This window comes from Mastomys coucha, unplaced genomic scaffold, assembly GCF_008632895.1.
Source record: "Mastomys coucha isolate ucsf_1 unplaced genomic scaffold, UCSF_Mcou_1 pScaffold21, whole genome shotgun sequence".
In the NCBI taxonomy this organism is placed as follows: Eukaryota; Metazoa; Chordata; class Mammalia; order Rodentia; family Muridae; genus Mastomys; species Mastomys coucha.
This window is the reverse complement of record NW_022196904.1, coordinates 1,667,777-1,691,065: the sequence shown is the minus strand read 5'-3', so window position 1 is coordinate 1,691,065 and position 23,289 is coordinate 1,667,777. Positions and strand designations below refer to the sequence as shown.

At 49.4% G+C, this 23,289-nt stretch overlaps 1 protein-coding gene across 4 annotated transcripts; it reads left to right on the top strand.

Moving 5' to 3' along the window:
- The first annotated feature begins 2,024 nt into the window (after positions 1-2,024).
- Ppp1r12c (protein phosphatase 1 regulatory subunit 12C) lies at positions 2,025-22,550 on the top strand. 4 transcript variants are annotated; one of them, XM_031385103.1, is made up of 22 exons: positions 2,025-2,446; positions 5,968-6,098; positions 6,179-6,297; positions 14,184-14,343; positions 17,335-17,479; positions 17,558-17,632; positions 18,540-18,613; positions 18,687-18,814; positions 18,936-19,009; positions 19,256-19,408; positions 19,508-19,575; positions 19,999-20,130; positions 20,338-20,428; positions 20,514-20,597; positions 20,670-20,730; positions 20,885-20,967; positions 21,056-21,096; positions 21,176-21,278; positions 21,381-21,485; positions 21,648-21,698; positions 21,792-21,842; positions 21,913-22,550. In XM_031385103.1, exons 1-22 carry the CDS (start codon positions 2,114-2,116, stop codon positions 21,997-21,999), a joined length of 2,349 nt encoding a protein of 782 aa, XP_031240963.1. In that variant the 5' UTR covers positions 2,025-2,113; the 3' UTR covers positions 22,000-22,550. The 4 variants fall into 4 exon arrangements, with proteins under 4 accessions (XP_031240963.1, XP_031240961.1, XP_031240962.1 ...); XM_031385101.1 differs by having other exon boundaries at positions 20,882-20,967; XM_031385102.1 differs by having other exon boundaries at positions 20,667-20,730.
- Positions 22,551-23,289: the final 739 nt, after the last annotated feature.

The window sequence follows — 23,289 nt, the reverse complement described above, 5'->3', positions numbered from 1 at the left end:
GTAGACCAGGCTGGCCTTGAACTGAGAAATCTGCCTGCCTCTGCCTCCCAAGTGCTGGGATTAAAGGCGTGCGCCACCACTGCCCAGCAATCCTGTTTTTTTTTTAAGATAAGAGATACCTAGCCTGGCAGTGGTATCTCTGGTAACTGGCAGGTACACAGAGAAACCCTGTCTCGAAAAACCAAACCAAACAAACAAACAAAAAACCCCACAGGATTATCCTTTTGGATTTATGACCATTGTTTCCCAGGCCTCGAAGTTTTTAAGGCTTATTTCTCTGCATAAATCCAAGGATTATGAAGTGGATGGGCTGCTTTAGTGCCCTTTAGGAAAAACGTTTGTTTTCCCTGTACAAATTTTGACAGCTTTCTGTTAGACTTTGGTAGGTCTCTGTTCTGTCTCAAAATGTTTTTTATCTTCAAATTGGATTTTTGGGAAAGATAATGTGAAAGATCACATTATTTTTATTAGGTGTTTATTAGGTGTTCTTATTTGTTGGGTCTATTATAAAACTTTCAAACCTAGTGGAACATCATATTTTAGATTAAAAAATCATGCCAGGAGAGCATGATACAATCTGAATTATAATTCCTAGTGTCCTTTGCAGCCCTTACACATGGTCATTTTGGTCATGTGTGTGTGTGGGGTCCTCTTTCTGATATGTTCAGGGAATTATTACCACTAGAAAACATGGGCTTTTTCTTAATCTGGAAACTGACTTCTTAGGTTCCTTGTGTTCTGAGACATATCTGGAAGTCTGGAGCTGAACCTTTTGGAGGCGTGACCTTGAGACTACATTTCCCAGATTGCCCTATGTTATTTGATTTCCTTGAACTTTGCACGGGAACTTTCTCGCAATGTTAAAAGATTAGTTTGGCGGTGACAGGATTTAATCTTGTTTGAGAACTCAATTTCCCGTGGTCCCTTGGTCTTCCTGATGCCTTAGGGAGCCCATTCATTCATTCGAAATATTTTCTATTGCTTACTGTCAGACTCAGTTCTAGTCCTTAGTTCTTAGGACTAAGAGGAGCTCAAAAAAAAATCTTGTTTATTTATACTTGTTTATTTATAGCCGAAGGGGGAGGAAAAGATTCAAAACCAAAACAAATCCGGCCTGGTGGCACTCCTTTAATTCCGTCACTCGAGAGGCAGGAGGAGGCGGAGTTTTGTGAGTTCGAGGTCACTCTGGTCTGCATAACGCGTTTCAAGCCGGGCAAGGCTACTTAGTAAGACCCTGTTTCAAAACAAAAATAACCCCTCACAAAAAGACAAACTCCTGTAATCCCAGCAATTAGGAGATGGAGACAATAAGATCAGAGGTTCAAGGGCACTATTATTGAGTTCGAGCGTCATCCTATCTCAAAATAAATCATAAAAAGTATGCAAATTTTATTCCTATGTGTCAGGATCCGCTATCCGCTATCATTTCACACGCGCCTTTGGCTAGTCGCTTTACAAAGTACACTACGTTTCCCAGCATGCCCCAGAAGCCAGTCCGGACTCTCACCCAGATTTCCTGCACTCCCTAGGGGCACGCCCTCCTTTAGGTAGCTTTCTTCTTGGCATTGCGAGAGAGGGGTTTCTCTGTGTAGCTCTGGCTGTCCTGGAACTCAGAGATTTGTCTGTGTCTGCCTCCCAAGTGCTGGGATTGAAGACGTGCCTTTTTGACTATTTTCGTTCGACCCCTTCCAGCTCCGGATTTCTAAACGTGCCTCAGGATATAGAGGGAGTCTAGCGAAAACTTCCGCTTGTAGAACCCATTTCCCAGCACTCCTGGCAGTCCGCCTGCTGCCTCGTACTCTAACCTATCCGCTCAAGTTATGCAAGGCTCCTCAAAGGGGAGAAACTCCACTTCCCGGCTCGCTCCGCGGGGCTCCTTTTTAGGCCCTCGCCCTCGGCGACAGTTACGCAAGTCTCAATTGGGACTCCGTTACCCAGAGGGCTTTGGGTCAGCGCCGTGACGTTCATACACCGAGCGGGGGCTGGACGAGCTTCTGGGCGGGGCTTGTCGCGCGGCGGTTCCCGGCGGCCCCCGGGGCGGGCGGGTGGCGGCTGTTCGTCGCCCGGCGCTCGCTCGCTCGCTCGCTTAGTGGGCGGGCGGGCGGCCGGCGCGATGTCCGGCGAGGGTGGCCCCGCAGCGGGCCCGGGGGCGACGGCGGCTGCTGCGGCAGCCCGTGAGCGGCGGCAGGAGCAACTGCGGCAGTGGGGGGCGCGGGCGGGAGGTGACCCGGGCCCCGGGGAGCGGCGTGCCCGCACCGTCCGCTTCGAGCGCGCCGCCGAGTTCCTGGCGGCCTGTGCGGGCGGCGATCTGGACGAGGCTCGCCTGATGCTGCGCGCAGCGGATCCCGGTCCTGGCTCCGGCGCTGCGTCGGACCTCGCCGTCTCTCCGCCTGCCCGTGCCGTGCTCGACTCCACCAACGCTGATGGCATCAGCGCCCTGCACCAGGTCAGCGCCCCCGCCCCGCGCCTTCGCCACTCGGGCATCCTCCCTCCTCGGCCCTGCCTGAGCCACCTCCCCTCGACTGTGCCATCGCTGAGGATCCCGCCTGCTCTGTGGCCGCCTCTTCTCTGTCATTCGTGCTGTCATCTCTCTCTCGTGCATCTTTTGCAGCATTGCTTACTTCCGTGCCTACGCTGGCCGTGTTCCTCCTTTCCTGGCTGGTACTTGTTTGACTGTGCTGCAGTCTTTCCTGACCCAGGCCTGAGGTTTCATTCTCCCGCAGTCTGACTTGACCCTCTTTCGATAGGCCCAGGTCCTTCAGTGTCACTTCTTTGAAGGTCCATCCTGTTTGTGCCTTCCTCTTCTCCCCGTGACTTGTGCTGTCCGTTGCGGCCTCAGGATGGTCTTTTCCCTTCTAGGCAGTGTACCACGTTGTTTCCTTGAAAAGGCACTTCCTCTGTTGGGTCATCCCTTGCAACCCCATGTCCTTAATTAAATTTTCTCTTTATTCCCCCACTCCCCGCTCCCTGCCTTGGGGATCTTGCCACCTCTTATAGAGGGTTCTCCTCAATTCTCTTTCTCTGTCCACATTATTTGCCTTCCCAGAAACTTGTAGGCATTCGCTCTTCCAGGAGCTGGACTACTTTTCCTTTTGTTTTGTTGTTGTTTATCTTTTACACAAGGTCTTGCTGTGTAGCCCAGGACAGCTTCAAATGCAGGTCCTTATGTCTCTACCCTTCTCATTTCTGGAATCACATGGCCACTTCACCTATTGTTGGTTCATCTCTTAAGACTTTATTTGGGCAATGTCCTTCTTCAACAAGTATGCCCTTTCTCCTAGATTTCCACCTTATCACCTCCCAGAGGATTCTAGAACCTATTCCACTAAAACCCTGGGTATCCGAGATACCTTATTTTTTCCAGCACTCTGTGCCTGAGGGTCAGGACCGTCTTGTGTTGCTTGGGTTCTTTTGGATTCAGGATGCTTTTATTCACAGTTAGGATGACCAAGAACAAGATTAGTCACACAGAGCCTAAATCCCAGTTCTCCCACCTGGTCTCAGTGTTGGTCCAATGTGGTGGGCAGCCCTCTTTCATGGCAACTTCCATCTCCTGGGTTGTCCTCTCTTTTCCTTGCTAGGATCCCATGGTTCAGTTACTGGTGGAAACAGAGGGATCCTGGCATGAAAGCCTGCTGCCTGTAGAGATGGGAAACAAAGGGAGGGTATTTGACAGGTTCAGTGCAAGCAGGTAGAGAAAAAACTCTCAGAATCCATCTATCCTGGGCTGGGATGTAGCTTAGGTGGTAGAGTGGGTACCTAGAGTTCAGGAAACCAGGCACTTGGAAAGTGGAAGCAAGGTGGGTTGGAGGTTCATTGCCAGCTTGAGCTACACAGTGAGTTTGAGGCCATCCTAGGCCACATGAGACATAGTCACAAAAACAAAAACAGTCAGTCAGTACTGCCTTAATATCTGTTTGGCTATCTGTTCTTTGTTGCTTGTATCTTGAGTGTTCTTTCTCTGTGTCCTTTAGTTTTCTTACTTGTGGAATGGGACCAGTAGTCACCTCTGTCCCTAGAAGCTCTGGTGAGAAGTGTCATGTGGAAACTCCTCCTTGAGGCCTACATGAATTGCTGGGAATTTGCTCCCAGTGCTGTCTGGGACATTTTCCTTTATGTGCAGCAGGGCACTATTTCCCTGAGGCCCCTCTCAGGGTCTCAGCATCTTTGAGCAGTCCAGGAGAGCAGTTCAGACTTCCACCACCACCCAAGTTCCTGGCTCCCGAGCTTTTTCTTCTGACTGGATCTCTCTCCTCTGGATCTGCTAGAGGCCACTAGAGCACCTCCTCTGACAGGAACCTGTAACCTCAGGCCTGGCCTGTCAGGCAGCCTTCCAGGTGGGACTCTCCTCCCACCACGGAGATACCTTGGTGAACTCACTCTTCAGGGCTTTGCAGGAGGCTTGGAAGATTGGGAGAGGAGATTCAAAGAGAGCAGTTGGTTTACAGAACCAGTATACAGAGGGAGCTGGGATCTAGAGTGGGCCAAGTGTACTGTCACCACCTTGTACTGCCCTGGCTTTAGCAGTGAAAGTTCCTAGAGCTAGTTTCAGTCCCAGGAAAAGAGAGACATTTGGTCACTCTATCTGGTGACTTCTGGTGTCTCCTAATTTCTACACCTGGGACTGTGTTTTCAGTTTTAAACCCTCCTTGGGGAATCAGCTTCCTGCTGTGGTATTTCTTTAGCCCCAGCTTCTACCTCACCAAGGCAGGGATACTCTTTTTTTCCTTCTCTTTGTCCAATAATCTACCTTGTCCAATAATGGCTATGAGTTGGGTCTGCGGTAGGCAGGGTTGGGAGTTAAGAGTCCTAGGTTTGAACAGAGGGGAGATTTTGTGCTCAAACACATGAGTCTGAGGGAGGAGGGGCAAGTCTAAGAAAAGAGGATTGGCTAGAGTTCTGTGTCTGAGGGAGGAGGAGGTGGGCCTAGATTCTTGGGTCCCTAGTGCCCAGCCTCAGGCATCTTTCACATGGATGCCGGTGCCCGGCCAGGTCCTTGAAAGGGAAAGGCCCATCTGCCTCCTTGCCCCCCCTCCCATCACTATGACAACAGGGTAGAAATAAACTGAGCCCAGAGTGACGCCCAGAGTTCATCCCGTTCCCAGGGCACGTGTGGCCCCCCTCTTGCAGCCTAAATTTCCATGACTTCATGCTCTTGGCCTTTGTAGCTTCCTTCTCTCTTTCTCCAGATGGTTGAACTTGAAGAAGGGGGTTAATTTTCTTGAGGGCCCGGGAGTTGAGACCCAGCCCCATCCCTAGAGTCAGTGGTTCCATCGTCTAGCCAGTGTCATCAGGGATTGGGATCAGCTCTCTCTTATGACCCTGGGTACTGTACCAGCTAGGGTGAGGCCTTCCTCTTCCCAAGTTTTCTGTTCTAAGAGTGAGGAAGTGGGGGTGTAGTGTGGTGTTTGGGAAAGATGTTCTGAGGAAACCTGTGCACAGGAAAATTTGGGAAATATGCCCCTGGCCCTCAGCTTTGTCTCTGGGAGGTGCTGCATATGCGTCTTTTTGTGGCGATAATCTTTTTTTCCTGTGCTATGAATGGAACTCAGAGCTAGGTGAGCATTCTGCCACTACCTACGTTGGGCTGTGTCTGCTCAAAGTGCCCTGTCTTTTGGGAGACCATGTCTGGGTTCTGGGGCTCCTCCATTTCAAGAATATGTTCAACAATCACATGCAGGGATGGCAGCCCCACATGTCCCATGTCCACCTTTTCATCCTGGCTTCTGGAACCTGCTCTTGTCTCCATGAACTCTTCATGCTCAGGTGACCCAATCATGCAGTAACTAGGGTATTTTAAGTGGTTGGTGGCTGGAGGCCCCCTGGGACTTACATTGAAGGCCGTCGACATTGCTTTCCACACCCCTCGCTGGCCCTGGGTCTCTGGGTCTGCCTTTGTAGAAAACTCTTGTTGTTGGGCCTCTGGCTGGGTGAGATGAGAGCTGATGGGCTTGTTCCCATCCTTAGGCCTGCATAGATGAAAACCTGGAAGTCGTTCGCTTCCTGGTGGAGCAGGGTGCTACTGTGAACCAGGCGGACAATGAGGGCTGGACACCTCTGCATGTGGCTGCCTCCTGTGGGTACCTGGACATTGCCAGGTGAGGCAAGGGTTGAAGGGCAGGGCTTGGGTTAGGTGTTGAGTCCAGGCCTGGCAGCTCTGACCTTTCATTGCCCCTAGGTACCTCCTGAGCCATGGGGCCAACATTGCTGCTGTCAACAGTGACGGGGACCTGCCTTTGGACCTGGCTGAGTCGGATGCCATGGAGGGGCTGCTGAAGGCAGAGATCACTCGCCGAGGTGGGCTTATGATAGGATTAAGAGCTTTGGAATTTGGGAATCTGGACTCAGAGGTCCTGCCCATTTCCTTGGATCCGGCTCTCTTTATGCCTCTGTTTCTTCCCCAGTAAAATGGGAGTGGAAGTACTGGGGTTACCAAGGGTGTAGTGAGACACTACCAGACACAAAATAAGAGTACTAGCTGCTATGAGTGTATCTGTCATTTCAGCCCCAAGGAGCTGAGGGATGGAGGTACTGTGAGCAAATGCTTATTCAGGAGTAAAGAGCAGACCATTGTGTCCTGATTTCTTTCAGTGGGAACTAGGAGCCCCTTGAGTCTCTATGTCTGGCCTACTCATTTTCCTGGACGAGGTGCTTATGTTCTTAGAGAGGCTTGAGGTCCCTCTCTGCTGGCTTGAAAAGCCAGTATCCAGTGTCCAGGGCAGGTGCGGTGCTGCATGCCTGTAATCCTAGCCTTGGGTGATAGAGGCAGGAAGGTCAGGAGTTCAAAGTCATGCTCCCCTATGGAGTAACTTCAAGGCCAGTCTGGGCTACATGAGATCCTATCAGCACACAAACAAATCAGTATCCAGAGCCAGTTGGATTATAGCTGGTGGATCTCAGCTCTTTAATGCAGGGCCTGGAAGGAACAGGATTGGGAAGCAGGCTAGGTTGGGGGTGTTGTGGCGCTTAGCAGGATTCAGTTGTACACTGGGGAGTGTCCAGTTAGGAGTTAAGAGGGGAGAGAGGACAAATAGATCATGGGAGGTGTAGTCTTATCTTCCCTGTTCTTGAGTGTCACCACCCAAGGTGTGAAGACGTGGGTTTAACATCTTGCCATATGGAGTTTCAGGTGGCTGTTGAGTTACTTGGGGATGCCTCGTAGCTAGTCTGCACCAAGAGATGGAGGTCAGAGGCGAGAAGCCTCACTGGGTTACAGTGTCGCAGCAGTAACAGTGGTTGAGCCAAGCTCCCCTTCCTTTTCCTGATTTTATTTTTTTAAAACTTCAAATACAGAAAAGTTGCCTCAGTACTATGACTACTACCTTAGACCCTTTCCTGGGCTTTATCACAGAATTTCTTAAATTACATGTTTGGGTTTTTTGTCTGCAAGTACATCTGTTCCACATGCATGTTTGGTGCCTACCAGGCCATCGGATCCTTTTGCAGTTGTAGTTATAGACAGTTGTCAACCACACTGGGTGCTGAGAATTGAACCTGGGTCTTCTGGAAGAGCATCCTGTGCTCTTAAGCGGTGACCTGTCTCTTTAGTCCTATTTATCTTTGAGACGGGGTCTTGCTGTGTAAGCTGGTCTGGTACTCACTGTGTAGATCAGGTTGACCTTGAGTTTGGAGCAATCCTGGCCGAGCCTCCTGAGTACTTGAATTATACATGTATGCCAGCACTCCAGCTGCTGTTTTAAAAGTTTTTTTTATTAGGTTTATTTAATTTATCATTAATGGGAAATCTTATGCATTTTGAGGATCAGAGGACAACTTATGGGAGTTCTTTCCTTCTACCAGTGGGTCCTAAGGATAGAGCTCAAGGTTGTCAGGCTTGGTGGCAAGCACCTTTATCTGCTGAGCCAGCCCGCCAGTGGTTTTACAACAAAGCAGCTTTGAGGCTATAATCAACACACCCAACAGTTCACCCATTCAGAGTGCTCCGTTTGTGTTTGTGCTGTGGTTGACAGAGTTGTAGAGTCAATACCACATTCATTTCAAAGCATTTTAAAAGTCACCCTCAAAAGAAATCCTGTAGTTTTTAGTCTCCTTTCCCATCCTGTCTCTAAGGCCTTCTATCTTTAGGAATGTATCTGTTATGAACATTTCACAGAGATGAAATTGCAGTCTAAACACACGTCCTTTACTGTTTTGTCCTGCTCTCCTCCCTTCCATATACATAAGCATCAGTACCTTTCTTGTTTTCGCCTTTCCAGCTTGCCTTCCTCCCTTCCATTCTTCAGCTCTTTGAGACTATGTTGCTGATGTTGTGTAGACTCTGCCCAGATAATGGAGAGGCCCTGCTGCTCTACCCTCTCCAACAAGGAGGTAGGGTCTGCCTGGGGCCTTGACCCTCAGTGGCACAAGATAGCTTGTGCTGTGGCCTGAGCTTCTCCCACTGAGAAGCTTCAGTGAAGGTGAGCCCATCGGTCTTGCCTTCCCCTTGCTGGTGCTAATACATTTCTCAGATCCTGTTCTGCCAGGCCTGAGGAATAGTGAGTTCAAAGTCCTGTCTAACTACAGGTCAAGTTCAAAGCCAACTTGAACAACTTAATAAGTAAATAAATAGCTGGAGCGATGGCTCAGTCCCTGAGACCACTTTCTGCTTTGCCAGAGGATCAAGTTCAGTTCACAGCACCAGTATCTGGGCTCACTGTAGCTTCAGCATCTGGAGGAAACTTGTACCTCTGATCTCTTCTAATCCCAGATTCTACCCATGCACAGGTACACAGTCATACACAGTTAAACATAATAAAAATAAAATTTAAAAAAAAATAAGAAGAGGGGACTGAATGCTACTCAGTGATAGAACACTTCCTGAGTATGGGCAAGTTCAATCCCCAGCACCACAACACAGCAAAATAAGCAACCCAAGATCCAGACCCACATTGTTTATTATTTTATTAGTTAGTTAATTGGCCTAGACTGTTGTGAAACTTACTGTGTAGTCCAGTGTGGTCTTGAGATCCTCCTGCCTCAGCCTTTTGAGTACTGGGGTTGCAGCAGTGAGCCACCATGCCTGGTTCTCTTTTTTATATTTTGTGGTGTTTGCAGTGAAAAAGTCACATGCAGGCATATTTACAGTATCCTAGGGCTTGGGTGTGGCTTAGTAGTCCAGCCTGTGGCACTTGGCCTAGTTTGTGAATTCCTTCCTCAGAATCTGGGAGAGTAGGGAACTCCATCAATGGATGGATAAGCAAAATATGGTCTATACAGATAAAAAAAGGAAGGAAACTGACTCATCTAATAGCTTGGATGGACCTTAAGGGCTTAAATGAAGTAAGCTAGTCATCCAAAGACAAGTGTGAAGTTCCCATTTGCATGAGATACTGAGAATAACTACACTAATAGAGCTCCCAAATTCAGAGACAGAGCCTCTCCATCAAGTGCGGTGTCCAGGTGCTGACTACCCTAGAAGTAGAACTGGTTCTGGTGGGTTTAATACTGTCACATCTCTTGAATCCCAGCTCTCAGGAGGCAGAGGCAGGCAGATCTTTGAGTTTGAGACCAGCTTTATCTACTTGGTGAGTTCCAGGACACTCAGCGCTACAGAGAGTCCCTGACTCAATAAGCTAAACAAAGGGTTAGGGGAGTTGGCTAGATGGCTCAGTGGGTAGAAGTGCTTGCTGTCAAGCTGGACGACTGAGTTTGATCCCCGAGACCCACATGGTGGAAGCAGAGAGCTGACCTGTGATTATTATCCTGTGATTCCCACACATAGACCTAAGTGAATGTATTAAGAATGTGGTAGGATTGAGTTACTGTTTTTGTGTGTGTGTGTGTGTGTGTGTGTGTGTGATGTTTCTTGTGTGTGGAAATTTAGTTCTTCCTATGCCTGTAAGTGCATGTATGTATGTACCTGTGTTTGGGGCCAGAGGTGAAATTGGTCCTCAGCTGTACACTTTGAATTTTGAGACAGGGTTGTTCAGCAGCTTAGAGCTTATTTGGCTGGCTAGTGAGCCCAAGGATCCTCCTGTCTCTGCCTCCCTGGTGCTGGGATTACAAGTGACCAACCATGCCTGGCATTTTACGTTGGTGCTGGGGAGTGAACTCAGGTTCTCATGCTTGTGTGGTGGATATTTTACAAACTGAGCCATCTTTCCAAGCCTCAGTGTTGCAGTCTTTGGAGATGGATCCCAAATGGCACCAGCTGCTCTGGTGTCATGTCAGGCCTGTTCTCTCCTTGAGATGCTGAGCAAGGCTTCTAGCAGTGTAGGCTGATGCCCAACTGGAGCACAGTAGCCCCATCTCGGTAAGCCATTTCTCTGTGTGACACTTTGGCACATGATTTCATGTCAGACGACCCAGAGCCCATCACTATGCAGGAGGACTTGTCACCCTGTGACTAGGCTTTGAGCAGAGTCTCACAGAAGCTATAAGGGGAGGAAAGTCAGGATGTGGTTATTGAAGGAGGACGAGTGGGCTGCCATGTCTTAGCAGTTCTGTTGTGGCTCAGGCTGCAGGGTCAGGCCTTGGCAAAACTCTTTGGGGGACAGGATAGGAAGGGACTTAAGTGCTTTTTGGGAAAGGTGAAGCCATCTCCTTTGACTTCCAGGAAAGATAGAGAACTGTATCACACAGAGATAGGCACAGTGGTCTGTGATAGTTCCAGGTGCAAGCTTGAGTAACAGGAAGGCTCTGCCTGGAGGGAATGCTCAAGCAGGAGTTGAACTTGGTTGATGCTGTGGACCCGAGCTTCTGTCCTGGCATTTGGACTTCTAGGTGTTATAAGTGCATAGGAATATTGCACAGTGTTTATTGTTGGTGAGGGAAAGGTTGGTGCTGCCACCAGACAGTGGATGGCACCTGATTTATAAGCAAGTGATCCCAGCAGGGGTCAGCTGACTTAACCAGTGAAGGGGTGGACAGTACATATTTCAGGCCTTACAGGGCATACAGTCCCTATTATAATAACTTTACCAGCTGCTATAGAGGGAAATGAGCCAAGGACAAGATGAGAAAAAACAGATGTGGCTGGATGCCATTAAAGCTTTATTTTCAGGCCAGTGAGATGGCTCAGTGGGTGATGGATGGCACTTGACATCAAGTCTGAACACTGATTTCAGTCCCTAGGATCTACTTGGTAGGAGAGAAGTGACTCCTGCAAGCTGTCTCCTGACTACACATGTGCTTGAGTGCACATAAAATAAATGTAATAACATGTTTTTCTTACAGCAAATTCAGTACACACACACACACACACACACACACACACACACACACACACACTTCATTTTCTGTTTCTGTTTTTGTTTTTGTTTTTTTTTTTTTTTGAGACAGGGTTTCTCTGTGTCACCTTGGTTGTCCTAGAACTCACTCTGTAGACCAGGCTGGCCTCAAACTCAGAAATCCACCTGCTTCTGCCCCCCAAGTGCTGGGATTAAAGGCGTGCGCCACCACCGCCCGGCTCCCACTCTTCATTTTCAAGACTAAGAATATAACTAAGTCAGTAGAGGGGTTAGCTGCACAAACTAAGGTCCTGAGTTTGAATTCTCAGCAACCATATAGACAAGCCCAGCCAGTACCTGAAGTCCTAGCAGTTGTTGGGAGGCAGATATAGAAGGATCCCTGTGACTTGTAAGCCTCTGAGGCTAGCTGAGTCAGTGAGTGATCCACTCTGAAGACAAGGTGGAGGGGCTTGTGGATTAGTGGTTAAGAGTTCTTGCTGGTCCTCCAGAGGAGGGTTCAGTTCCTAGTACCCACATGGGTACCTCTAACTCCAGTTCTAGAGGGATGTGACACTCTCTTCTAGCCTTCTGTGGCACCTGGCACACACACATGTATATAGATATAGATAAATCCACAAGCAACACACATGTTGTGTTACACATAAAAGCCCTAATTAACAAGCCAGCCCAAAACAGCCTGTGCAAGAAAAACCAAATAACACAAGCAGGTCTTGGCTGTGTGGAAAGTACAGGGCACCCTTGAACGTGCACAGGAATACGGATAGTGGTTGAAGAAAAGCAAAGGTACCCCGCCCTTCCCCTTCCCTGCCCCAGTAGGAGAGGACTGTGCGGGTGACTCCCTTTAAGGAAGCAGGAGTCTGGAGGAAGAGGGCGGGCCTGGCCTTCTCTGCTCTATTCTCTGTGACTGCACTGCAGATGGACTTTAGCCACACATTCTTCAATTCTGCCACTGCAAAGGAAGTCCTAGTTGGCCAGGAGACACAAGGAGCCAGGACCCAACTGCAAGCAGGTAGCACCAAGCTACAGCTGGTGTCTGGATGGAGTTGGTCTTGGCTTGGGATGAGAAAGAAGATCCCTAACAAACTTTCAGGATTGTTTCTTTATAGCTTTATGGTGGAAGTCTACACTGTATCTGTTGAGGAAGCCGCTGGTCAGCCTTGGTTAGGAGGGAGTGGAGTAAAGCTGGAAAGGAGCCCACTGTATTTAGGGGATGAACTTGGAGCCTTATGTTTCCAGGCAGGCATCCTGCCACTGGACTAAACTCTGATTCCTGGTGTTTTGAGACAGGATCTTGCTTGCTTGCAAGTCCTAATTGGCCTTGAACTAGTGAGTCTCTGCAGTTTACCCCCTGTGTGGGTTTTTGTCTCGATTTTGAGCCTCACCTTTAGCAGCTGAATCATCTCTTCAGCCCCTTTGTGTTGGTTTTTAAAGCCAGGTTCTGCCTGAAGGTCTTTGCCATTGATACCCAGTGGAAATCCAGGGTGAACCACAAATGTAGTTTGAAATTTCCAAGTCATAGGCTGGGCATGTAGCATAGCTGGTAAAATGCTTACCTGTTAAGCATGGCCCTCAGCTTGATCCTCTGCACCAGGTAAGCTAGGTGTGGTGGTGCAAGCTTATAATCCCTGCACTTGGGAGGTAGAGGCAGGTAGAAAAGATCATCCTCTGCTATGTAGTGAGTGTGAGGCCCATCTAGGAAATGTAAAACTCTGTCATACACAGAGCAAAACCAACAATAACCAATTTTTAAATTTAGTGCATTTAAAACAGTGAGGGGAACTGGGAAAATGGCTCAGCTAATAAGATGTTAGGTGCACGAGTCTTATGGCCCAAGTTCCCATGAGTTGGTGGCACTGGTGTATGGTTGTACTCCCAGTTTATAAAGTGAGGTGGGAAAATTGTCAGGAAGCTCCCTCTGTAGACCAGGCTGGCCTTGAACTCAGGTTCACTTGCTTCTGTCTCCCAAATGCTGGGCTGTTTTATTTTTTAAGATGTATTTTATGTATTGTATGTATTTATGTGTGTTGTATGTATTTATGTGTATTGTATATGGGTATTTTACATGAGGTACACAGCTATGTACCTTATGTGTACTTGGATTCCTTGGAACTAGAATTAGAAATAATTGTGAGCTGCCTCGTAGGTGCTAGGATTAGAACCTGGGTCCTCTAGAAGAGCTGCAATGCTTTTAACTGCTGAGCCTTCTCCCCAGTCTGCTGTTTTTGTTTTTGTTTTAAGTTTTTTTTTTTTTTTTTTTTTTTTTTTTTTTTTTTTTTAAAGCCAGAATCTGACTCTAGTCCAGGTTGGTTTGAAACGTACTATGAGAGGAAGGAGGAGAAACAGGAAAGGATAAAAAGAAAGAAAGAAAAAAAGAAGCTAATGTATAAGGAAAAAGGAGAAAGAAATCTTTAAACATTTAAATCTCAATCATCATCAAATATGTGCTGTAAAGATTGCATTTAAGTTGGAGCTCTGCGTGTGAGAATAAAAAATACTCATATGTCAAACAAAACCCAGAAGCTCACTCTGTTCATGGTGCTTGTCCTGCTTAGGCCAAGTGCCCAAATTAGAGGTATGAGCCATCATATACAATTACGTACTGAAGTTTTGCTTGGTTTATTACACTTAGGAGGGAAAGAAACCAATAGTTGTGACGTGTGAAGGTGCTGTACTATAGATTACAATGGGAGGGATAGGAACACTTAGATGGTATCAGGTGCTGGGTTTGCTTGGGAAACGAGGCTTCATATTTAAAAACAAAAAACAGGTATGGGTCAAGACCTGTGGTTTCCATTCTTTAAGACCTTTGGTGGTACCCAGGTCTGCAGAAAGCTCAGTTGGGAAATACTGCATTGTCAGACCTGAATCCAAGCAGAGAACTAGATGAGAAGGACTCGTTGAGTCACGGGGCCAAACTGTGACCAGTTGAAACGGTTACCTGGGTTTCCAAGACCATCTTGTACGAGTTCACCTGTCACCTTCTCATTCTTCCAGGTGTGGATGTTGAGGCAGCCAAGCGGGCTGAAGAAGAATTGCTGCTTCATGACACAAGGTGCTGGCTGAATGGGGGTGCTATGCCAGAGGCCCGGCACCCTCGGACTGGGGCCTCTGCCCTACATGTGGCTGCTGCCAAGGGCTACATCGAGGTGATGAGGTGAGCTAGGCCAGAGTAATTGTTTTGTGTCTACGCCATGTACTTGCCTCAGCACTTGAGTCCAATCAGCCCAAGTCTGCAGAAGTGGCAAGAAACTGCAGTACCCACCAGACATCTTTTGATGTGTTTCTTTCTGTGGAGTCCCAACAAATGCAGCTCAACTACACATTGTAAGGCAGATCAATTCATGCATGTTGTTAGCAAAGAATCCTTCATCACACGTCCTTTCATGTGCTTGCTTTAGCAGAACATCCTCTCTCCTGTGTCTGCTTCAGCAAAAGGTGCCTTAGCCTTCCACACCTGTGTCCACTTTAACAAAGTGTTCCTTCATGTGTTTGCCCCAGCAAAACACCATCCAACCAACTTTCCAAAGAGCCCTTAAGTTTCCACTTGAACCCATTGTGACTTCCTCACATGTCATGGCATCTACATCCCAGGTCAGTCAGAAACAGAGGCAAAGGAAGCAAATGTGTATTCCTTTTTAGGAGACCATTCCAGAATGTGTGAACCACTTAATGCCTGTGTTCTGTTTACCCGGTTCTCATCATTGACCATTCCTAGTTGTAAGGAAAGCTAAGTTTGATTTCACACGACCTTGTGTCTGGCTAATGGCTGTATGGTGTGTCTGTGGGTACTTGTTATGTGTGGGTGCACATTCATGTGTGTGTGGAGGCCCTAGGTTGATGGTATATTTTTTTTCTAGTTGTGACAGTGTCTCTGGCAGAACCCTGAGCTTGCCTTTTTGGCAAATTTAGCTAGCCTTCTCCCTCTGAGGGTTTTTTGTCCCTTCCTCTGCCTGCTGGAATTACAGATGGACTGCCATGTCCACTCAGTTTTTAAATAGATGCTACCGAGCAGAATGCCTGTCTTTGTGCTTAAGCGTTTTACCCACTGAGCCATCTCCCTAGTTTGTGAGGCTGTTAAGTGGAGAAAGTGTATTGATACCTATAGACAACCTCATTCTCCTGTCATAGAACCGAAGCACTGGGGCTTAGGAATGTCCATGGGCTGTGGGTGCAGGAAATCAGCATATTCGTACCTAGAGTCTCCCTGGGAGGGGCTGAGTGTGTGCATTTGTGGAAAGCACTTGCCTAGCATGTGGTTCTGGTCCTGGTCCCAGCCCTGGGAAAGAACTGAGTGATTATAACTTGTGTTTTGCTCATTTGGCCTTCTCAGTCAATAGCTCATATTGATCAAGGATAGCCTCCAATTCATCAGTCTTGAATCTCTGATTTTTTTCCTTCTGTTCCTCTGGGATTCACAGTTAGAGCTGCCATGCTTATCTCTCTCCCCTGTAATTTCTTCTTTCTTTTTTAGTTGAGACAAGGTCTTGCTGAACAGTCCTTACTAGCCAGGTACTGGATATAGAGTTGTCCTGCCTCAGCCTCTTAGTGATAGGGTTGCAGGTGTGAGCTATCATAACGAATTTTGTGATAACCTCTTTGTGTGGGTTTGTATTTATATTCATCTGTTCACTGAATTTGCTGTCATTATTTTTAACTATATTAAAAATCTTACTGTTACTCTCATTAAAGTAGAGGTAAATATTTACTTAATGTCTGTTAGGTGCTGGCCTCCTGGGCTGGTCTCAAACTGCCCATCCTCTTAGTCTTACTGGCATTTCAGGTATGTGCCATAGCCATAGACAGCTACCATAGCTAATGACAGAAGTGTGATGGCTGTCCTGTCCATTGAAAGCCCACTAGGTGCTAGTGCACCACTGACTCGGTTGTTGGACATTTCCACAAGTGTTGTGGGGTGTATCAATATCCATTTGGCTTCTAGACTAGTGAGATGGCTCAGTAGGTAAAAGTGCTTGCCACATAAGAGCCTGGTGACTTGCATTAGGTCCTGGCACCAGTGATGGAAAGAAAAGATCAATCCCTGACTATTGTCCTCTGATCTTCATATATGTTGTAGCATGTATGCTTACATTCACACACATTGCACACACACAATGATAATAAATAAAACTTTAAGTTTATAAGAAGAAAACCTTGGCCTTGGGAAGATATAAACAGGGCAAAGGAACTGCTAGGTGAGGACATGCTGATGAATTGGGGGCGTGACTGGGTGGCATGCTGCAGGCTCCTAGGATACAGACCAGGAGAGGAACACAGCTAGTACTGACGCGGGCCATAGCATGTAGGAATTTAGCAAGAAGCCCAGCATGCCCTGGGATAGGAGCAGGGGAATCTTGTCAGAGCCAGACAGGACCTAGTGCTTTGCAGTCTGTCAGGCATCTCTGTCTCCCCATGCTTGTGGCCTTGCTCACAAGACCTCACTCCACTTCTTTCAAAAGAGACCTTGTCCCATGATGTGTTTGGAGAGCTCCCTGCTTGTTACTTTCTGGAGGGTTATTGCCTGAGCCAGGCTTTTTCAACTCTAGCATTCTGATGTTTTTGATATAGTTTTGTGGTGGGGTGTCCTGTATGTTGGAGGAGGTTGAGCAGCCTCTTTAGCCTCGACCCACTGATGCTACCTGTCTCTACCTGTAAATTAGGATTCCACTGATAATGTTTCCAGGGCGTGTGTGTGTGCTGTCTGTCTGTCTGTCTGTCTGTCTGTCTGTCTGTTTGTGTCTGTGTGTGGTGCTTGACACTGTTGAAAACCAGTATTCTAAAACAGGTTGGTTCTAGAATTACACAGGCCCTTCGTGGGTCACATCCTCTTAAGGCTTGGGTTAGTGGGGGAGTCTTGCACCTCTCTCATTACCCCTTACCACTGCTCTGAATCCTTTAACACGGAGATTCAAAGAGTGGGATCCCTGTGCTATGAGGAACTTATTGTGGGTTTGAATTATAGCTGCTGGTCTGAGGGAGGGCTCAGTTTTCCAAAGAAGCTTGGGGGGGGGGGGGGGGGGGGGGGGCTGGTTGTCATCAGATCCAGTAGTGTTTCTTGTGTTGATCAGTAGTACTGTGGCCACAGAAAAAAATTTGAAATCATCCATTGGACTCACTTGACCTTGACTCCAGACTCCCTGTCCGTTAGGTTGCTACTCCAAGCTGGCTATGACACAGAGCTCCGGGATGGAGATGGCTGGACACCCTTGCATGCAGCAGCCCATTGGGGTGTGGAGGATGCCTGCCGTCTGCTGGCTGAGCATGGCGGGGGCATGGATTCGCTGACCCATGCGGTAAGGGCCATGTTAGGTGGTGGGGCAGGGAAGGGGGAAGTCCTCACATCAACATTATCTGCCTCTTTCCCTACTCAGGGGCAGCGTCCTTGTGACCTGGCTGATGAGGAAGTGATGAACCTTTTGGAGGAGCTGGCTCAGAAACAGGAGGACGTGAGTCTCGACTCTAGTTTGCCTCTTTACTTGGCAGCTCTGAGGAGGTAACAGTAACTGGGATGGCTGACATACTTTGTCCCTTGACACCCTCAGTCCTGGGACCTTCTGTTCCTACCTGGTGGCCCAGCTCTGGTGGAAGTCTATGAAAGGGGGTACCTCTGGGTATATTGAGGAGGTGAGGCTGTGTTTCCTCTCTGCTTGGTGTTTCCTGTCTGCTTGGTGAGGAGAGCTGTGATATAGGTTGGACCTATCATCCCCTGTGGCCTCTAGTGAAGGAATCATGGATGCAGGCCCCAGGCAGATGGCATGGGCTGGATTTTCAGTATTTACTGAGGTGGCCCAGACATTGTGGGAACCAGCCAGAAGACCCATTGGGAACATTCTCCAGAGATGCAGGGAGGGCATGGGGCAAGTGGCATTGTGGTGGAGCACTGCTGTGATGAGACTTGGGTTTATGTCAACAAATTTCATTTAGTCTGGGAAGGTGGCTACTGCCATTGAGCTGAGAGCTTGTCTGTGATAACTATAAAGGAGATGAAGAGCCACCTGCCCTGGCCTGCCCTGACAACAGTTAACCAGCATCCTAGATGTGCTGAAGAGTAGAGAGGTGGGCTGAGTAACTTGCTAGCCCCTGGGAAGTAGAAGAATCCCTCTGGGAATAAGATTGGAGGCCAGTGACAGTTGAATCAGGCCAAGCCTGGGAGAGCTTGCATAAGCCCCAGATATGGTGCACTGCTAGGATACTGAGTTCTCATGTTTGCAGAACTCTGCATAAAGTGTGGCTAGCCCAGTTATGCATGATGGCCCTGGAGGTAAGGAGGTGGCACAGAGAGGGGGAAGCTAGGAGATCCAGGAGGGATTGTACCCTCTGGCCTTCCCCAGTTGTCCCCTTCCATCCTTACAGCTTCGGAACCAAAAGGAATCCTCTCAGGGCCGAGGCCAGGAGCCACAGGTCCCTTCAAATAGCAAGCACAGGAGGTAAGAAATGGTTAGGCGTGGGGTGGGCTGGACTCACCACCAGACTTAGACAGTGACATTGTCTATTCCCTAGGAGCTCGGTGTGCCGTTTGAGCAGCCGTGAGAAGATCTCCTTGCAGGATCTATCAAAGGAGCGCCGGCCTGGTGGGGCAGGAGGGCTCCCTATTCGAGATGAGGATGAGGGAGAAGAAACCTCAGCTGGTATGGATGCTAAGACTCCTGGGTCTGAGGAAGGAGTGCTGGGCCTGGATTCATGGGACTCCAAAATATCAGAGGTAGATGACATCTCCTTTGACATTCCCTTTCTGTTCCTGTACCACAGAGCACCCAGCTGTGGAACCAGGAGCCCTTAATGGTGTGTCTTCCCCTGTGTCCTCCAGCCCTAAGAGCCCTGTGGTGAGTCTGATCACCGTGTGCTGCTGTGAGGTTTGGGGCAATGGCGGGACACTGTAAATACTCCCACCTCCGGTCAGGAAGATAGCCTTTTGACTTGCTTCCTAGGTCTTTGTGGACAAAGAACTATTTTCTGGTGGCACCTTCCTGGCTGTGATTTACTGTGGTTCTCCTAGAGTTATACTCTTAGCTTCTTTGGAGAGGGATCATTGCTTTGCTCAGTGATGGAGACCTTCTCTCTTCTCCCAGCTGCCAGAAGAGACTCCCTTCTCCAGGCGCTTTGGTCTCCAGAAGACAGGGAGCTCTGGTGCCTTGGGTCCTTCAGAAAGGAGGGTTACAGAGGGAGTTCTGGGTCTGCAGCGCTCAGCCTCCTCCTCCCTCCTTGAAAAGGCCTCTACTCAGGTAGGTGTCATGAAGTGTGTTGGGTAGGGTGGTGGGTGGGGTGTCCAGGCTTCTGCCTTGAGACAGAGTACCTCCTTTGTTTTACTCTTGCCTCCACAGGCCAGGGAGCCCCGTCTTGCCAGAATAACCCCTACCCCTGCCCAGAAAGTGCCAGAGCCCTTCACCCTGTAAGTACCTGGAGTAGGGCAAGAGGGCAGGCCTGGGGCTTGTCCTGGGAAAGTCCTTAAGGGGGCATCAAGTAAATGCTCACTATAAAACTCCCACTGTGGTCTGACTGTTTCAGGGCCTTTGCTCCCCCTGTTAAATCCATAGGGTCAGATTGGGCTCTCCTTGGTTCCCTAGGGCCCACCAAGACTGCCTTGCTAACATGGATACAGTACATATCCCTGGCTTATTCTCTTTATCTTCTCCAAGAACCTTTTCTCCTCACACTTCAGACTTACCTTTTTGGCTGCTGTTTGTTTTTTGTCCATTTTGCCCAGAAATGATCCCTTTCAGTAGTGACAACTGTTTTATTCTTTATGGTCTCTCTCATGCCTGGCACAGAATGCAGGCTTGAGAAATATTTGCTGATGAATGAATCCATGCAGGTGTGAGGCTGCCACGTCTCCTTCTTTGGATCACTCCACTCCACCCTCCAGGAGGGAGCCTGGATCCCCAGTGAAGCCAAATATCCTCACAACCTCTGCAACACCCCTGGCTGACTCAAGGGATCGTCGGAGGTAAAGAGGCTAGGGGCAAGCAGCACTGGGGCAGAAGTGTTTGGGAGTCTTTAGGGCTCTGTCTAGTACCTTCAAGTACTGTTGGTCTAAGGTCTGTGGGAGGTGAAATGTACTCTGTTAAGATGTGCACCCTTCTGTAGTGTCATTCACTGGTGTGACAGCTCCCAAGGAACAGGATACTGTCTCAATTCAGGCTTCTCCACTCAGGTCCTACCAGATGCCTGTGCGTGATGAAGAATCTGAGTCTCAGCGGAAGGCTCGATCGCGCCTTATGCGACAGTCTCGGAGGTCCACACAGGTGTGGGCTTGGGCTGAGACATGTGCTCTTGGGTCTGAGGGAGGAGGGCTGGGTCAGAGTCTTTCCTGATTGTTCTCTCTGCTAGGGTGTAACTTTAACAGACTTGAAGGAAGCAGAAAAGGTGGCTGGGAAGGTTCCAGAACCAGAGCAGCCTGCCCTGCCCAGCCTGGTGAGCAGGGTCAGGTGAAGTGGGTTGGGTGGAACCCATCTCCCTGTTTCTGACTGTGTGCCTTCCTAGCAGGACCCTTCTCGGAGACCTCGGGTCCCTGGAGTGGAGAACGCTGAGGGCCCTGCCCAGAGAGGTGAGTTCTGCTTTCTGGGAAGTCTTTCCCTGGGAAGCCATTCTATCTCTCACATCAAGTCTTTTGTTAACCTGGGGATGGAATCAGGTTCCCTGCATAGTAGGCAAGGGTTCCTATAGTAGTGTCTGGGCTGATTCCTGCCAATTCCCAGCAGAGGCGCCCGAAGGGCAGGGCCAGGGACCACAGGCGGCCAGGGAGCATCGAAAAGCTGGCCATGAGCGGAGAGGGCCAGCAGAGGTGAGGGTGCTGTGTGAAGGGTTAGGGGCTGGAGGGAGGGCAGGCCTGGACACTGGGTAGAGACTAAACTTTTGGGGGTCTTCTTCAGGGGGAAGAGGCGGGGTCTGCGGAACGGAGCCCAGAGTGCAGGTAGACTGGGTCATGTGTGGAGGCTGGGGCACATTTCTGGGGTAAAGCTGGCTTCCTAAGGCCTATCCTTTCTGTCCAGCACTGTGGATGTTGGATCCATGGTTCGCAGGCAGCGCTCACAGAGAGACCTCATTCTAGAATCCAAGCAGGAACACGAAGAGCCTGATGGAGGCTTCCGGAAGGTGCAGCATCCCGCCCCATGCCCCACCCTACCCTGTTCTGGTTTCAGTTAAAGGCCCACATCCGGTCCCTTCTGAGTCAGCCTGCATCTTCTGTTTTCCCAGCTGTACACGGAGCTCCGCAGGGAGAATGAACGACTTCGTGAGGCCCTGACAGAGACCACCCTGCGTCTGGCACAGCTTAAGGTGGAGCTGGAGCGGGCCACGCAGGTATAAATGTGTTTGGGGATAATGAGAGGCAGAGCTCCGGTAGGAAGGACTCTGGCCCTGGCTGGGAGGTTGGAGGGTTCCTTCTGCTGGGGACAGGGCTCTGGCTGGACTAGTGGAGTAAGGAAGGAGCTCCTGACTCCAGGTCTTTTCTGTCCTCACCAGCGACAGGAACGCTTTGCTGAGAGGCCCGCCCTCCTTGAACTGGAGAGATTTGTGAGTTGGGCAGCAGGGGGTGGACCCACTGTGTCCCAGACTTACCCTGCCCCCTGTCATTACCTTGCTCTGAACCTGCCCCATGCCTTGCAGGAGCGCAGGGCTCTGGAGCGGAAGGCAGCAGAGCTGGAGGAGGAGCTGAAGGTAACTGGGGCTTGTGATGGGCAGTAGCCAGAGCCCAGCACCACCCAGCTGACTCCACCCTGTATCCTAGGCCCTGTCAGATCTCCGGGCTGACAACCAACGGCTCAAGGATGAGAATGCGGCGTTGATCCGAGTCATTAGCAAACTATCAAAGTGACTCTGGAGGAGTTCTCGCACCATATTTATACTGCTGCTTCTGACACACGCACCCTTTCCCCTTTGTGAACATGAGTGACAAGGCTCTGGGGGAAGTTGCTGAGAAGCCATAACCTCTCGGGACCTCAGAACCGGGAGGAAAGCAGAGACCCCAGGAACCAAGTGGGCCTCTCTGAGATCAGGATAGAGGTGGGAGGCTGAGCCAGGTAGGGAGCCATTGCTGAGAGTGGACAGGCACCAGAGATGGGACCAAGAAGGAAGCAAGGACCAAGAGAAGCAAAGATCAGTATCCAGAAGCTGAGTGGTTGCCCCAGGGTCCCACCTCACGTGTGATGCTACCCAGCACCCTTCCCCCTCCCCAGCAGGGATCCAGGAATGTGCCAAGAGTCCCACTGGCTTCTGCCAGGTGGGCCTGTATATAGGGTCCATGTGCAATAGGGAGGGATCTCTTCTATTTTTGCTGCCTCCTCCCTACCCATTGTCTGGGAGGGGGAGAAGGTATTTTTGAGACAAAGCACAGGCACCATAAATAAAGTGACATTGCCACTCAGTGACTTGGTTTCCTGCTTGTGGGCTCAGGCTGAATGAGCCCATTTGGATGGGATACGGGAGGTTGGAGTATGTTCACAGGTGTGGGGAGGGCACCTTGCTAAAGTGGGCAACTGGAGCAAAGGGTCCCAGATGATGTGGGAAGGATTGGAAGGAAACTCATGGTGCCGTGATAATGGGGTCTGGTGCGCCCAGATTTGCTCTCAGTTCCTCTGAAAGGAGTGGAGTTGGTGTCTGGCATTGAAAATGTGGGATGGATCACAGAGAAAACTCCAGAAGTGTAGCTTTTCTGGGATAGGGATAAGTGATAGCAAATTCCTTCAGTCCTCCATGGCCACATCAACTGGAACAGCAGGAGCCAGTCTTGAGATGCAATATGCCTCCATCCTTACAGCCAAGAGCAACTGCCTACACTACCAGCTGGGCTCTGTTGTGCCTACTGGTGTACCAGGAGTGAACACTGTGGGCCAGGAGCCAGTGCTCTGCAGGAGAGAGGTACCCAGTGTGTGGATTTCAGCTGTAATGCTGTAGAGAAAGGGAAGGGTAGAGGGCAGTGGGTGTGGGTGGGTCTATGTTGTCTGGGGTGGACTGTGTATATGTGGTGTGCATTATACGTGTGGTCCATGGCATGGTTGATAGGTGTGGGTTATATGTGGTGTATGGTGTATGTTGGGGGGGTGTATCTGGTGTATGTGTATGGTGTTTATGGTAGTATCAGACTATCATAAACACCATAGCAGGG

What these genes read in the sequence shown, in the direction of transcription:
- Ppp1r12c (XM_031385100.1), top strand. Translation starts at nt 2,114, where the DNA reads ATGTCCGGCGAGGGTGGCCCCGCAGCGGGCCCGGGGGCGACGGCGGCT. An exon ending in AGCCTGCCCTGCCCAGCCTG is followed by an intron (nt 20,598 to 20,666) that starts GTGAGCAGGGTC and finishes GTGCCTTCCTAG; the next exon opens with CAGGACCCTTCTCGGAGACC. An exon ending in AGCTGGAGCGGGCCACGCAG is followed by an intron (nt 21,486 to 21,647) that starts GTATAAATGTGT and finishes TGTCCTCACCAG; the next exon opens with CGACAGGAACGCTTTGCTGA.